This window comes from Ranitomeya imitator, chromosome 7 (assembly GCF_032444005.1).
Source record: "Ranitomeya imitator isolate aRanImi1 chromosome 7, aRanImi1.pri, whole genome shotgun sequence".
Taxonomy (NCBI): Eukaryota; Metazoa; Chordata; class Amphibia; order Anura; family Dendrobatidae; genus Ranitomeya; species Ranitomeya imitator.
Window position 1 is genome coordinate 63,206,993 of NC_091288.1, and position 16,659 is coordinate 63,223,651.

General features: G+C 44.8%; 1 protein-coding gene across 2 annotated transcripts in view; it reads right to left on the reverse strand.

Annotated features, from left to right (window-relative positions):
• UBE2F (ubiquitin conjugating enzyme E2 F (putative)) overlaps window positions 1–16,659 on the reverse strand; it is a 272,936-nt gene that overhangs the window by 211,209 nt on the left and 45,068 nt on the right. For both annotated transcript variants that reach the window (XM_069733384.1, XM_069733385.1), the window contains exon 4: window positions 7,085–7,150. In XM_069733384.1, the coding sequence (XP_069589485.1) occupies window positions 7,085–7,150 (66 nt within the window). The remainder of the gene's footprint in view (window positions 1–7,084; window positions 7,151–16,659) is intronic.

The following is a 16,659-nucleotide window of genomic DNA, read 5'->3' on the forward strand; positions in this document are numbered from 1 at the left end:
AGATGTTACTGTGAAAAGCCGGCGCATGCGCAGTAATGTGTTGTATGCTTTGCCCACAGTTGGGCAAAGCATACTGCGCAGGCGCGAGATGACACTTTAATGCGCAGGCGCTAAATACAACTCCAACGCCGGGAAGATTTGTAGTGAAAAGCCGGAGGTGGGGAGAATCGGCGATTAGGCCCCGCCCATCGGAACGGGGTGATTGACAGCCGAAAACAGCGAGATTACGAAGGTATTTTCTCTGCAAAGGTGGGGAATCAGGGGATAATAAAGGTAATAATGTAAGGCAGAGCTCAGGTCCTATTGAACAATATTTTTAGCTCATATTGAAAAAAACGGGGCGACAGGTTCCCTTTAACACATGTAATAAAGATATAAGGAAAGGAGATACCACGCTACAGCTCTAGGTACAAGGATGTATATAATGTGCAACAACGGCCACCGCTAACCTCGCTACTACACGGCGGCGCTTACCACCAGATTGCAAATGCCGATACCACGAGGGAACATATTGCTATGGGAGGACACTCCCCAACCTCTTCTCACTCCACACGGAGTCTGCCCCAACACCGGACCACCAGGATGTGCACTGTGCTCACCAGCACCATATATACACTCGAGTATAAGCCGAGATTTTCAGCCCACTTTTTTGGGCGAAAGTCCCCCCTCTTGGCTTACACTCGAGTCATACGCAGGGGTCGGCAGGGGAGGGGGAGCGGGGGCTGTGAAATTATACTCACCTACTCCTGGTGCGGTCCCTGCAGGTCCCTGGCTTCCCCGGCGCCGGCAGCAGCAGATTCTTCCTGTACTGAGCGGTCACATGGTACTGCTCATTACAGTAATGAATATGCGGCTCCACCTCCCATAGAGGTGGAGCCGCATATTCATTACTGTAATGAGCGGTAACGGTGACCGCTCAGTACAGGATGAAGCTGCGGCGTCGGGGAAGCCAGGGACTGCACAGCGCCAGGACCAGGTGAGTATACGGGGAGGGGGAGCGCTGCGCGATAGTCACCTTTCCTCATTCCGGGCGTCACTCTGTCTTCACCAGTGACGCTCAGGTCAGAGGGCGTGGTGACGTAGTTAGTGTGCGCCCTCTGCTGAACGTCAGTTCAGAAGACAGAGCCGCACCGGAACAAGGAGCAGGTAACTATTGAAAGTGCCGGGTGCCTGAGCGACGGAAAGGTGAGTATGTGATATTTTTTTTTTTATCGCAGCAAATGGGGCAAATGTCTGTATGGAGCATTTATGGGGCCATAACATTTGTGCAGCACTATATGGGGCCATAACATTTGTGCAGCACTATATGGGGCCATAACATTTGTGCAGCACTATATGGGGCCATAACATTTGTGCAGCACTATATGGCGCCATAACATTTGTGCAGCACTATATGGGGCCATAACATTTGTGCAGCACTATATGGGGCCATAACATTTGTGCAGCACTATATGGGGCCATAACATTTGTGCAGCACTATATGGGGCCATAACATTTGTGCAGCACTATATGGGGCCATAACATTTGTGCAGCACTATATGGGGCAAGTGTCTGTATGGAGCATCTTATAGGGCCATAATCAAGGTTTGTGCAGCACTATATGGGGTAAATATCTTTATGGAGCATCTTATGGGGCCATAATCAGCATTTGTGCAGCATTATATTGGGTAAATGTGTCTATGGAGCAACTTATGGGGCCATTATTAACCTTTATGCAGGATTATATGGGGCATATTTTAACATGGAGCATCTTATGGGGCCCATCATGAACTGTATGGAGCATTATATGGGGCTCCTGATTCCATATGGATATTCAAAAAACACTTAAACCTACTGATGTCTCAATTAATTTTATTTTTATTGGTATCTATTTTTACTTTTGACATTTACCGGTTGCTGCTGCATTTCCCACCCTAGGCTTATACTCGAGTCATTACGTTTTCCCAGTTTTTTGTGGCAAAATTATGGGGGGGGTCTGCTTATACTCGAGTATTTACGGTAAGTGGTTCACTTTCACATACACCAGTGTCGGTGGCCATTGTTACACATTATATACATCCTTGTACCTAGGGCTGTAGCGAGGTATCTCCTTTCTTTATAGCTATTAATCACTTACAAGACATTTTTTTCCTCATTTGTCTGTATGCAATCGTTTTTTTGTTTTTACAGCAGCAGCTATTAACCACTTACAAGACCATTTACAGAAGTGCAAAGAATCTGTAAAAAAACAAATGTTACACTGTTGCTCCATATGGAATCTGATTTTGTTTGGCTCACCCATAGACTTGAATGGGTGAGTCTCGTCCAATTTTAGGAAGGAACTGGTGCATGCTGTGATTTTTTTTTTCACATACAGATTCGGTCAGTGGAACAAAAAATAAATAAAAGCGCGCTCATTTGCACTGCTTCATTGAACAGTCTCACAAGTGCTGTCCATTTTTTTTTCAATGACCGCAATCTCCCTGAAAATATGGTCATGTGAGCAAATGGGATGATAAGATCGCTGAATAAAACCAGTCAATTGAACAAAACATACAGCTTTGCATTACTTCTGGGAATCTGCAACATTTTATGACTTGTCTGGTAACTTTACAAAAATGTCCATTGGGAGCCCATTTAAAATGACATTCATATTTTAGACAAAAAAAAAAAGAAAATCTGTTCTTAAATGCGCTCAGTTGTGAATAATAAAATACATGCACAAATGCATCAACAATGCCTGTAACAAAAGAAATATGAAAAATATTCTACAAAACTATATAAAAACAAAACAATTTTGCATAGAGATCCAGCTGGACTAATAACGACGACCATTAAATATCCCATAAAAAACTGCAAGATAACTGCCAGCAGACAAAAGGCCGCTCTATCTGCTTCATGCTCAGTCTGGTAATGCCGCTGTTCATTTACGGATAGAAAACATGGAATACAATCCAAAAATTCAAGTAACTGAGTGACGAGAGGGACATTAGACCGGGAAACGGAGCTAGAAGGTGCCGTTTGTCACAGGACTAACATAGAATGATTGGTAACCTCAGAATTTCTGCAAGCCAATGCCCTTAATTAAAGGGGTAGTGCAAAAGTTAAAGATATAGTTTTCTTCTTAAGGTGGTATTGCATCGCAGCGCCATTCACTTAAATAGAAATTAAGTATGAAAAAAAAAAACGACAACAAAAAAACAAACCAGAGATTCCGACGCTAGCGTTTGACACAATGCACAACGGGTGCAGCGGATGCATTTCTCCGGCGCGTCCGCTGCCACATTGTGAGGTGCGGGGAGGTGGGGGCGGAGTTCCGGCCGCGCATGCGCGGTCGGAAAAAGCGGTCCGTCAGGAGCAAAAAACGTTACATGTAACGTTTTTTTTGCTCCCGGCGGTCCGCCACAACACGGCGCAACCGTCGCACGACGGTTGAGACGTGTCGCAATGCGTCGCTAATGTTAATCTATGGGGCAAAAACGCATCCTGCAAACAACTTTGCAGGATGCGTTTTTTTGCCATAAACGACGCATTGTGACGTTTGGCAAAAAACGCCAGTGTGAAAGTAGTCTAAATTTAACAAAGCAGGCAAAAAAATGACTGTACTTTGCAAAACCACTCGTTTCAACAAATGTATTTCATATGTTAATCACTCTAACGCTGAATTCTTAAGTGTCAGTTTGCTGTAAAGCCTATTCTTCCTATAGATAAAAGAAAGCACAACATTTGGCAACTGTGTGTTTATACTGCCTCCTACAGGAAGTTTAACATCGCTACAAATAAGCCTTGGACAAAAAAAAAAGAAATTAGAAATCAATGTAGTCGACTAAATATCAGGTGTCTGAAATATTAATGTTGAAACTCCTCACCTTTTCTCACAGCTCAGCAATCTCGTGTGTCACTTTGACTGCAAGGCAGGACATGAAAGCAGCAGCCTTGTTGCTTCCTGCCTGACCACCATAGTGATACTATACTAGAAAGCCAAGGGCCGAACCAAACCTCAAGAAATGTGATGATTCAATGATAGCCTGGCACCAAATCATGGATAAATCAATTACTGACAAACATCCAAGTATCTATGGCTGGCTCCTGGGACCAAGGCACTGTACTGAGGTCCAGGTACAGCTGTGGGGTTTTTCTCATAATCCCTAAATGCAGCAGATTCACTTAGGATAGAAATCCTGATTCCAGCTATGTGTCACTTACTGGACTGCTTGCTGTAGTTTTGATAAAATTAGGTTTTAATCTTCAAATTATCCATAGAGGACTAGTAAACTTGACCGCCAGGTGGTCTAACTCCGGCCCCACCACTGATTGCCAGCTTTCTGCCTATGAACAGCGTACACAGAAAGCTGCCAATCAGTGGTGTGGGCAGGGTTACACAGAGCTCAGCATTCAGAGTACCGCTAGATCTGACGCAGATAAAACGGGGATTTTAGCAAAAATATAGCAAGTGATATATCGCTGGAATCAAGGTCTTGGTCTCGACATCATGCTGCTCTCAGGTCCCAAAATCTTGTAAACTTACACACAGAAAAACCAGGCACAGAGACAGAAAAGGTAAATCTGCCCCATTATCTTATCACTGCATGAGCCATACAGCTAATAAAGCTCCCACACATTTACTAGATGCTTAGGATAGATTGGTTTCCCTATATTTAAAGGTTGTGCAGGAAAAGTCTAGAGGGCAAACAAGAGGGCGGGAAGGTAATGAAGCGCAGATAGACAGATAGCCGTGACGCACTCCAGTGCCCAGGGATCAGATCACATTTCTGCTGCAGATACACGATTTATACAGGCAGCTCAGCCCAGGACATGCTGACAGACGTGATGGCATGCAATCCTGGCCTGTGGTTAGTCAAGCAGATGTGATTAGAAAGGTTTTCAAATATTTATGAAAAAATGATTACACTTTTTTTTTTTTCACAGAGTGAAGAAAAATTGGCAAGTAGAGAAAAAACAAAAAAAAAAGAGGAATTTTTTGTCTAATAAAATGCACCGTATTGTGCGGACTATAAGATGGACTGGACGAAAAACACGCACTCCAAATTTTTGGGGAGGAAAATAGGGGGAAAAAAATGGTGGTCTGTGTTCTAGTCTGATTTCACGGTAGCTTACAGTGGTGTTGGGTCACAGGAGGCAGGGCACTAAAAAGATGTATAAAGTCTTAACTTTTTAAAGTCTAAGGAGTAAGGTTTCTCCTTGTGGAAAAACCTTACTCCTTAGACCCCAGTCCAGAGCCTCCCATCTAGCCAAATCACTTCTCATGCTTTGCACTAACGAGGGCCGACAGCCCGAAACACCGTGTCTGCAAACTGAGCTTCTGATTTGGATTTTATCCTAAGTCATATTGCACGACTCGTTAAAGGGTTGATTGTGACTTGTAGGATCGCTACTTCCAACAGGTGGCGCTATGGAGTTCAAGTCCTCTTTTTCTCTGAAGAGTCAATTTGCATATTACATTTTTAACTGCATTTTCATGCTTTTTTGTGTATGGCATGTTTTTTCCGCTTAATTTTTATTCAGTGCCCAAACCTGAAGCATCTTTGCAACCTAAATCAGCTCCTGAGATCTCAATCTGAACATGTGCCGCCTCAGGCAGCCATTTTTCCCTCTACGTCCACCGCTGCGAAATCAATGAGAAGAGGATTCCACTCACCGCCGACATTTTATGAGAGCCGCACCCCCTCCTCTTCCTCACAAATTTTTAGAGAAAAAGTGTAATCCGAAAAATACAGCGATACAGCCACTTTTCTCCTGCACTAATGATGCACGCTCATAAAGTGCATTCAGCTAGACGAAACATCACATGCTGCCTATAGAAGTCTATGGAGGAGGAGAATGTAACATGTGACAAATAAAATCTAAAGCGCGCGGTACACACTAGATGACTGTCGGCCAAGCGCTCCTGTGTGCTTTATGAGAATGCCGCCAACTAACACGTCAGCTGGTGGCTTATCGCTGGGAGAACAGTGCGATCGGCAGTCCGAAATCAGACATGTGTGATTGACATACACACTAACTCGTTGCCGAGTTCAACCGACATTAGTCTAATGTGTATGGGGGAATTACAGGGGTTGTCCACTACTCAAACAACCCCTTTTCAATCCGTATGTCTGCAGTCTTGAAAACAATAACACTTCTACTTATCTCTAGCGCGGTCAGCGCTGGGTCTCCTGGTGATCATTACGTCACGAGATCCCTGCAACTAATCTGCGTTTTCTTCACGCTCTCCATTTTGGAACAAATCAGGCTACTTTCACACTAGCGTCGTACGACGCACGTCGCAATGCGTTGTTTTGGAGGAAAAACGCATCCTGCAAAATTGCTTGCAGGATGCGTTTTTTCTCCATAGAATAACATTAGCGACGCTTTGCCACACGTCGCAACCGTCGTGCGACGGTTGCATCGTGTTGTGGCGGACCGTCGGCACCAAAAAACGTTGGATGTAACGTTTTTTGGTGCGTTGTGTCCGCCATCTCCTCCCCGCAGCTCAGAATGGGGCAGCGGATGTGTTGGAAAAATGCATCCGCTACCCCCGTTGTGCGGCGCTTCCACAGTATGCGTCGGTACGTCAGCCCAACGCACTGCGACGGGCCGAGTACGACGCTAGTGTGAAAGTAGCCTCACATACATCCGGAGGAAGGGGGTATAAATAAATATTATTCTAAAGGGGTAAACATACGGACTGAAAAGGGGTTGGCCGATGAGTGGACAACCCCCGTAAGGCAAGTCTTCAATCCTTGGGTAATGCGATGCTACATGCTGCCCTGTAAGCAAACGTCACACCCTGAAAAAGAAATGTGCTACTATAAAAGCTGCAACCTATAGATAGCACAGGACTCGTCACAGGCTTATGTATCTCCATCTCAAAATGGCCTACAATGACAGATTTTTTGGCAATTTTCAGGAAATAAAACGAGTTACGCATTACAGTATGATTGGCATTATACACTTAAAAAAAATCATATTAAAAATGAAAGCAATGACAAACCACCTCGGGAAAATGCTTCCTTATCCTATAAGCCTTCATCGAGTGCTGCAGTATTTAACCTCAGAATCCCCCATGTTATAGAGGAGACTACACAAACCACTGGCACATTACCTGGGCTCACAGTCAGCTGGAAGTAATGCAGTTTGTTGGGGTCAGAGAAATTCACTTTGCAGGTGCCTAATGTGGAAAAAGAAAAAAAAATGATATTAGAGTCCTTGTAAAAAAATATATTCTACTCAGAGTGCAGATTACTTGCCAAGATGCAGTTGAGATCTGCAGGATTAAATTATGCACAGTGATGTCACCCTCTTTGCAAAGATACCAGTAATATTTGTATGAATGAAAGTATGAGATATACATGTGCGAATGTAGGGTCTATGCTGTCAGCAGCCATGTGGAGGATTTCCACGGTGAGGGATGTGCTGGGATCCACTCTTAGCTTTGATTAAATAAGTACAGTAGAGCAGTGCGTAAATAAAACCGCCATACAGCTGGAAGCCCCACCGTAACCACTCTGTGGATACAGGGGAGTGCAGAACGTATTAGGAGGCATACGAGTTTTTAAAGGGAAATTGACAGCTGAAACATGATGTTCAATCCCCGACCAACATTATAATTTGCATGATTTCTACTCTGAAACACTGAGGCATTTCAGTGAATAACAGTCGAGGACCGAGCCATGCTGGAGACTAGTCAGACAGATGGGTCTCCGGCGGCTTCTCCCCACCCACTACCCTTGAGCGACAGGTCTCTCCCTATAAGACAAGAGAAAGAAGAGAGTTTTGCATACAAAGGGATCACCAAAATAATACCAAAAATTATTACCGTATATACTCAAGTAGAAGCCGACCCGAATATAAGCAGACCCCCCTAATTTTGCCACAAAAAAAACTGGGAAAACTTAATGACTCGAGTATAAGCCTAGGGTGGAAAATGCAGCAGCTACCGGTAAATGTCAAAAATAAAAATAGGTACCAATAAAAGTAAAATTAATTGCTATATCAGTAGGTTAAGTGTTTTTGAATATCCATATTGAATCAGGAGCCCCATATAATGCTCCATACAGTTCATGATGGGCCCCATAAGATGCTCCATACAAAATACGCCCCATATAATGCTGCACAAAGGTTAATAATGGCCCCATAAGATGCTCCATAGACACATCTGCCCCATACAGTACTGCAAAAAGGTTAATAAGGGCCCCATAAGATGCTCCATAGAGACATTTGCCCAATATAATGCTGCACAAATGTTGATTATGGCCCCATAAGATGCTCCATGGCGATATTTGCCCCATATAGTGCTGCACAAACGTTGAATATGGCCCCATAAGATGCTCTATAGAGATGTTTGCCCCATATAGTGGTGCACAAACGTTGAATATGGCCTCATAAGATGCTCCGTAGAGATGTTTGCCCCATATAGTGCTGCACAGACGTTGAATATGGCCCCATAAGTTGCTCCATAGAGATATTTGCCCCATATGCTGTTGCTGCGATTAAAAAAAAAAAAAATGACACTCACCTCTTGTCGCTCAGGCCCCCGGCACTTGCAATACTCACCAGTCCTCCTTCTGGCGCCGCTGTGTCTTCCGCGTCCTCTGCACTGATGCTCAGGCAGAGGGCGCAGACTAAAGATGTCATCACGCCCTCTGACCTGAGCGTCACTGCAGAGGACGCAGAAGACGGAGCGGAGCCCGGAAAGAGGACAGGTGAATATCGCGCAGTGCTCCTCCTCCCCATTATACTCACCTGCTCCTGTGTGGTCCCTGCATCTCTGGACACTGACAGCTTCTTCCAGCGTTGAGCGGTCACCGTTACCGCTCATTACAGTAATGAATATGCGGCTCCACCCCTATGGGAGTGGAGTCGGGTCCATATTCATTACTATAATGAGCAGTACCACGTGACCCCTCAATGCTGGAAGAAGCTGTCAGCGCCCGGAAACAGGAGATGCAGGGACCTCGCCAGGAGCAGGCGAGTATATCACAGCCGCCGCTCCCCCTCCCCCGCCGACCCCCCTGGGACAATGACTCGAGAATAAGCAGAGAGGTGCACTTTCAGCCTAAAAAAATGGGCTGAAAATCTCGGCTTATACTCAAGTATATATGGTATATCGATTACACCAAATCACATGCAAAAAAGTCATCGTTACTCACCGATAACGTTGTTTCTCAGAGCCCATGACAGCACCACGGAGAGACGGGATCCACCCTTCAGAGACAGGAAACCAACAGATAAAAGGGCGGTACCTCTCCCTTGCATCAGTTGGTTTACAGAGCATCGGAGGACCTCCAGGTTAGTGACAACAAAAATATATACATTATAGTATTGCTTATCAGAGAAGAACACTGTGCCTATACTGAATTATGCTACGTACATAAAAATGTGTTCACCGCACGCGTGATGAGAGGGAATAAGCGGGTGCTGTCATGGGCTCTGAGAAACACCGTTATCGGTGAGTAACTACAACTTTCTCAGTCTCCCATGATAGCACCATGGAGAGAATTTCAGAGAATGGAATCATAGGGAGGGACCACGGCCTGAAGGACCTTTCTCCCAAAGGTCAAATCAGATGTAGAGATTAGATCTAATCTGTAGTGTTTAAAAAAGGTTGCAGGTGATGACCAGGTGGACGCCTTAGGCTATGTGCACACGTTCAGGAATTCATGCAGAAAATTCCTGTGAAAATCCGGACATTTCTGGCAGATTTCCGCATGAAATCCACATGCGTTTTTTTTGCGCTTTTTTTGCACACTTTTGACGCGTTTTTGACGCGTTTTTTTCCGGACATTTCCCAATGCATTAGACAGTGGGAAAACCGCGTAAAAACCGCAAAATTAATGAGCAGGTTCATTATTTTTCCGCAATGCGTTTTTCATGCGGAAAAACGCACATCATGTGCACAGAAATTGCGGATTTCATTAAAAATGATAGGATGCTTAATGTATGCAGATTATTTGCGGTTTTATAGCGCAAAAACGCTAGAATACCGCAAATAATCTGCAACGTGTGCACATAGCCTTACAGATTTGTTCTATAGATACTTCTGACTTCTCTGCCCATGAGGTCGCTATTGCCCTTGTAAAATGAGCCTTCAGACCATCCGGGAAAGTATTCCCGGTAGATGAGTAGGCCAGGGTTATCGCTTCCCTTATCCACCTTGCCAGGGTACCCTTGGATGCTTTGAGTCCCTTTCTTGGTCCCTGAAAGCAAACAAGAGAGAGATCCTTCCTACAGCTCTGGTTGGACTCTAGGTACTGAACTAGGCATCTTTTGACATCTAGAGTGTGAAATTCCTCCTCTTTGTCATTCAGATCCCAGGATGGCAGCTTTCGGCTGACCAGTGGTTTAGATCTCGTTGCAGCTTTAATGAATCTCACCACTCATGGGTTGCCTGAAATGTCCTGATTATAAAGTACACCTAAGGCTACTTTCACACTAGCGTCGTATGACGCACGTCGCAATGCGTCATTTTGGAGAAAAACGCATACTGCAAAGTCTGCCGGATGCGTTTTTTCCCCATAGACTAACATTAGCGACGCATTGCCACACGTCGCAACCGTCGTGCGATGGTTGCGTCGTGTTGTGGCGGACCGTCGGAACAAAAAAAGTTGCTTGCAACGTTTCTTTGTGCGTCGTGTCCGCCATTTCTGATCGCGCATGCGCGGCCGGAACTGCGCCCCCTCCTCCCCGCAACTCACAATGGGGCAGCGGATGCGTTGTAAAACTGCATCCGCAGCCCCCGTTGTGCTGTGTTGTCACAGGATGCGTCGGTACGTCGGCCCGACACACTGCGACGGGCCGACACCGACGATAGTGTGAAAGTAGCCTTAGGCTGTTACTTCTGCTTTTAATATGCTGACTGCTAGGCCCTTTTCTAGACCTTTTTGTAGAAATTCAAGCACATCTGTAATTGAGGCACTTTCCTCGATTTTTACTTTGGAGGTGGTTACGAACTTCCTCCAGGTTTTGCCATAAGTTCTAGTAGTAACCAGTTTTCTACCTTTTTGTATTGTAGAGACTAGTTTGCGTGAGAACCCTCTTTCCCTCAGCAGCACCCTTTCAAATTCCATGCTGTTAAATGGAGGTTCACTGCTTGAGGGTGTAAGACTGGTCCTTGAGACAGGAGATCCGGGATGTCCGGTAGCACCCAAGGGTCGGTGATAGACCGTATCCTCAGCCAAGAGCACCAGGTTCTCTTTGGCCAAAATGAGGCTATTAATATCATCCTTGTTTTATCTTCTCTGACTTTCCGTATTACTGTTGGTAAAAGGATGATTGGGGAAAGGCATATGTGAGATTCTGAGTCCACGGAAGCATAAAAGCCTCTAGTACTTGAGGATTCCCCTTGGGGTTGAGAGAGCAGAAAACATCTACTTTCTTGTTTTTGTGATCGGCAAACAAATCTATCATTGGGGTCCCCAGATCTTCGTGATTTTTCGAAAGATGGACTGATTCAAGACCCACTCGCCTTGCTTTAGTTGAGTTCGACTGAGATAATCGGCCTTTTGATTTTCTACCCCGCGAATATATAGTGCCGAGAGGGATAGAAGATTCTCCTCCGCTTGGTTGAGGATCCTTGAGGAGGTATCCATCAGAGATCTGGACCTGGTACCTCCCTGATGGTTTATATAAGCTATTGCTACCTGGTTGTCCGAGAATATGCGGATATGATCACCCCGTAGGTGGGGTAGGAAAACCGAGAGAGCCTGACCCACAGCCCATAGTTTATTCTGATTCGAAGAAGCTCCTAATTCCTGATTCTCCCATTTCCCCTGTGTAACTTGGTTGTTCATGTGAGCTCCCCATCCTATGGGGCTTGCGTCTGTAGTAATTATATGGGATATTTTTGTCACCCAGGGGATCCCTTTGGATAGGTTGTGGGCATTTGTCCACCAAAGTAGGGAATGAGTAGAAGAGGAATTTAGAGTTATCTGGCTTTCTAAGTGGCCTCAACTTGTACTGATTCTCAAATATGTCACATTGGAGGTCTCTTGTGTGTAGCTGTGCCCACTGTACCGCTGGTAGGTTAGAGAGCCTACTAGTGACATTGCCTTCCTTATTGTCATGGAGGGATTCCGTAAGGCCTATGTTACTATGTGTAAAATGTTCTGTGTTTTGCGCACTGGAAGGCGGCATTCTTGTTTTTGTGAGTCCAGTGTTAGACATAGAAACTATTGAATCTTGCTGGGTTCCAATCTTGATTTTTTAAGTTTAGAAGCCATCCTAGGTTTTCCAGAGTGCTCATTACTCTGTCCCCCTGAACTCTGCAGTTCTGGGCTGAGTCGCTTACTATTAGCAGATCGTCCAAGTATGGAATGATTAGGATATCTTGTTCTCTCAGATGGGCCATCATTTCTGCTAATTTTGTGAACACACGGGGGGCTATTGAAATTCCGAACGGGAGAGCTCTGTACTGGAATTCTTCCACCTTCCCGTTTATGAAGACTGCCAGTCTGAGGAATCCCCGATATTTCTTGTGGACAGGTACATGATAATATGCATCGCTGAGGTTTAATACCGTCATAAAGCAGCCTGGGAACAGTATTTTGGTGGTGGATCTTATTGATTCCATCTTGAATTTTTGGTTCCTGACAGTTGTTCAATTTCCGTAGGTTTAATATTGTCAGATATGTGCTGTCTGGTTTGGATACCAGAAATAGTGGGGGATAAAATTCTTTTCCAATTTTGTGAGGTGGAACACGCTGCAGAACTGCTTTCTTTCCTAAGTTTAGGACTTTGTTTTCTAAGGCTCCTTGCTGAAGGCCTTAGGGGAGTTATGACATAGTTCTGGGGGGGAAAGGAGGAGAAATCTATCTTTAACCCCGACCTGATCAGACTTAAGATCCAAGGACTGTTTGATATTCTTTCCCAGGCCGGGAGGAAAAGAGTTAATCTTCCTATCACCCTGGGAAGACCGTCACTTGGGGGATTTTTTATCACGGGAGGGGTTGCCGAAGATAAATCCTCTGTCTTTCCTTCTTCCCATCTAATTTGTTCCCTTGGGGGTTTTGTACAGAAAAAAATTCTTATTCCAAAAGGGCCGTTGGAATGGTGTTGGCCCTATGTTCGGGAATCCTTTTTTCTTATCTCCTGCCTTTTGGAGTATGTCCTCCAAAGTTTCTCCAAACAAATATTTACCCTCACAGGGAACTGAATGACTGTGTATCTCGTATATTCCCCTATACCCCTCTATAGCTTTATTTTTTTACAGAGTTTTTCAAGCAACGCCAAAGTTGGAAATCTTTTAGGATTCAGATGAAATTTACCTACCTCCAGAGCAGCTAGTAGCGGGCCCCTACCACATGAGAAATAACCTTCCCCACTGAGCTTATAAGATCATGATCCCCCTATCCCACCAAATGCTGGCATTGGTACCCAATATAATACAGCCATGAGTTGGGAACCACCAAACCTCCATCATCTTTTGGACATTGCAACAGTTCTAACTTAATACGTGCTCGACCTCCTTTCCATATCAAATCACGGAAAATGGTGTTAATTTTATAAAATCTATTTTGAGGCAGCCAAACCGGTGCATTGAGTAGCACATACAAAAGCAGAGGCACAAGTATCATCTTTATTAAGTTAGCACGCCCGGCCATTGTTAAATTTAAATTTCCTCCATGCCATAATCTTGTGTTTAAATTTACCTAGCAGCAGGTTCAAATTAAGTCTTTCATAATCTTCAATATTATTTAACGCCCTAATGCCCAGGTAAGTGAATTCTGTAACCACTTGAACAGGAGTTGGCTGATGATCTACAACAAGAGTCCCACCATCCAGCGGTAACAAACGGACTTATCCCAGTTAATGCAGAGCCCAGATATACCGGCATATTCGGCTAGAACCTTCATCACCGTCCCCAGGGAAACCTCAGCATCTCCCAAAAATAGCAACATGTCATCAGCATAGAGTGCCACTTTTTCCTCATGTATCCCATATTTAAATCCTACAATATTTTGATCCCTTCTAATCATTGCCGCCAGTGGTTCTATTGCTTTAGCAAACAATAAAGGGGATAAAGGGCATCCCTATCATGTGCCTCTAAACAAGGAAAACCCCTCAGACATTCACTCATTAACAAGTACCTTGGCCCTAGGAGCAGTATACAACAACTGAACCCATTTGGTAAACACTTCCCCAAAGCCCGTGTGCTGCAATGTAGGCCACAAGTATTTCCACTCTACGCTATCGAATGCCTTGACAGCATCCAACGACAAGATCGCTCTATGCCCTTCACTATCCGCCTTCATTTGCATGTTAATAAAAAGTCTCCTCAAATTCGTTGCTGTGGATTTGTTAGGCATAAAGCCCACCTGATCCCCATGCACTATAGATATTATAACTTTATTAAGGCGGTTAGCCATCATTTTAGCCAAAAGTTTTGCATCCATCGTTAGCAGTGAGATTGGGCGATACGAGGCCGGCTCAGTAGGGTCCTTGCCTTTCTTAGGGAGCACAACAATAATTGCCTCCCGCACGGACCGTGGGAGTTCACCTCTTTCCAACCCTGCCTTATATACTTCCAGCAAAGCAGGTAGCAAACATTTGGGTATGGATTCTAGGACTTTGTTCCTTGGTGTCCCATCCCTCAACTGTTTCTCCAGTTTATCCACCCATACCATGAGGGATCTATTGGTACGCGTCGCCTCTATGGCCGGCCTAAGATTTCACCCTCTGATTCCCAGGCCCCTTTAAAGAGGGTGTCAGCTTTTTTTTTTTTTTTTATCTAGGGGATCATTGAGTGTACCCATGTCTTTGAATGGAAGTGCAAATTTTTTTGAAACTTTGGCCACAGCTACATCAACCTTAGGGGCTTTGTCCCAGGATGTGGATGCTTCCGCCTCGAAGGGGTATTTCCTTTTGAGGGAAGGAACTGACAAGTTTTTTTCTATCTGGTCTTTCCCATTCTTTTTTGATTAGGGTTTGGACATTTGGATTTATTGGAAATACTCTGCGTTTCCTCTGTCCTAAGCCCCCAAACATTATGTCCTGGATAGTTTTATCCGGACGGGGGTCTTCCATCACCATGGTGATTCTCACTGCTTTTACCAGACTTTCTACTTCGTCTAGTGGAAAGCAGTGATGTCCTCCTTTGTCTTCACCCCAGGATGAAGCTGAGGAGTCTGAGGTATCAGAGTCCAGTTCCCCTGAAGTAGAGGGGTCAGATTTGGAGTATGTAGACTCTTTCTTTTTTGCTTTCTCCCCCTGAGTGATGGAAGAAAAGGCACTCTGAACTTAAGATCTGATTGCAGATCTTAGTTCAGAAGCAAAATCCGTGGTTTCCTCACATACTATTTTTTGCATGCAACACCGGTTTCTCATTTTCCCCGACTTCTTTCCCTATTAAGGGAACAGAAGGAACCCCATTACAATTATGAACTTTCTCGACATTCACTCACCATTAGATGTAATCTCAGGTACTGGTTCTGGAGGGGGAACTGGATATTAGACCGAGGGATCCGAAGATGCTGACTTAATCACTGCAGCAGATTCTGCGCTCATCACAGATGAGGGAGCGTCACTGCGCATGCGTCCACCCGGGACCCGGAAGTTCCGCTCTACTTCCGGAGCAGCGGCCATATTGGTGCACCCACCTGTGCACGCTGTCGGTGCGTGTACTCCCGGGGAATCCGGGAGCTCCAGACTCCTTTCTGGAGCGGTGGCTGCACCCACCCTGAAGAACCCATCGGTCCCAGAGGTGGCGGTCTCAGGAACCAGACCAGCCGTGGCAGGGGCCTCCCCGCTACCGGAACTCCGACTGGCTGTCCCTGGATCAAATCTTCATCCGGAATGAAGGTACAGCTTGGATTGAATGTTTCCCCGTCAGAGACAGGAAACCAACTGATGCGAGAGAGAGGTACAGTCCTTTTATTTGTAGGTTTCCTGTCCCTGAAGGGCAGATCCTCTCTCTCCGTGGTGTGGTAATAGGAGACTGAGAAACATACATTTAAAACCATTTAAAAAAAAACATTTAAAAAGCCTAGGGACTATAAGGAATCATACCAAAACAAACAGATGTGCAAAGGACCCCAAGACCAGGATTGCGTGTATGACCCAATATGCAGAGGCACAGATAAAACACCAATGTGACCATTCAAAACATCCAGTCGTACTGCCTAATAAATATATCTAGTGGCCAGACCATATCAATAAACAAATAGACAAAACTATTGATATAACACCTAATAATAATAATTATAATAACGAGGACAACAAAATGCTAATATGCACAGCAGGAATCAAGCCATAATCACATGAAAGAGATGTGGTCACAGTCTAGCCACAATTAGCAATATATACGTACATGAGAGGCAGCATGTATACTTATCACTCCATAATAATGATCAGCCCTTTACACACAACCTGGTCAAAGAAGGGAAAGAGAAAGCCCCACACGTAGCGACACAATGAGTCTTCCTCAGTGGTAAGTATCAAGTGTTGATACATGTGGGGCTTTCGCCATCCTTTTTTACCAGGTTGTGTGTAAATGGTTGAACACTACGGCTCAAAAATTAAGGCGGCAGAAAAGAAATATCCATTGTGCTCCCAGACAACATGTTTCAGACCTGCATGGTCCTTCGTCAAGGTCCCGATGCACGTTTCGCATTTCTTTGAGATAGCTGAACACAAAACACGCATTGTGGCGCGCATATTATAAGTTCTGCCTTGGGGACTAAT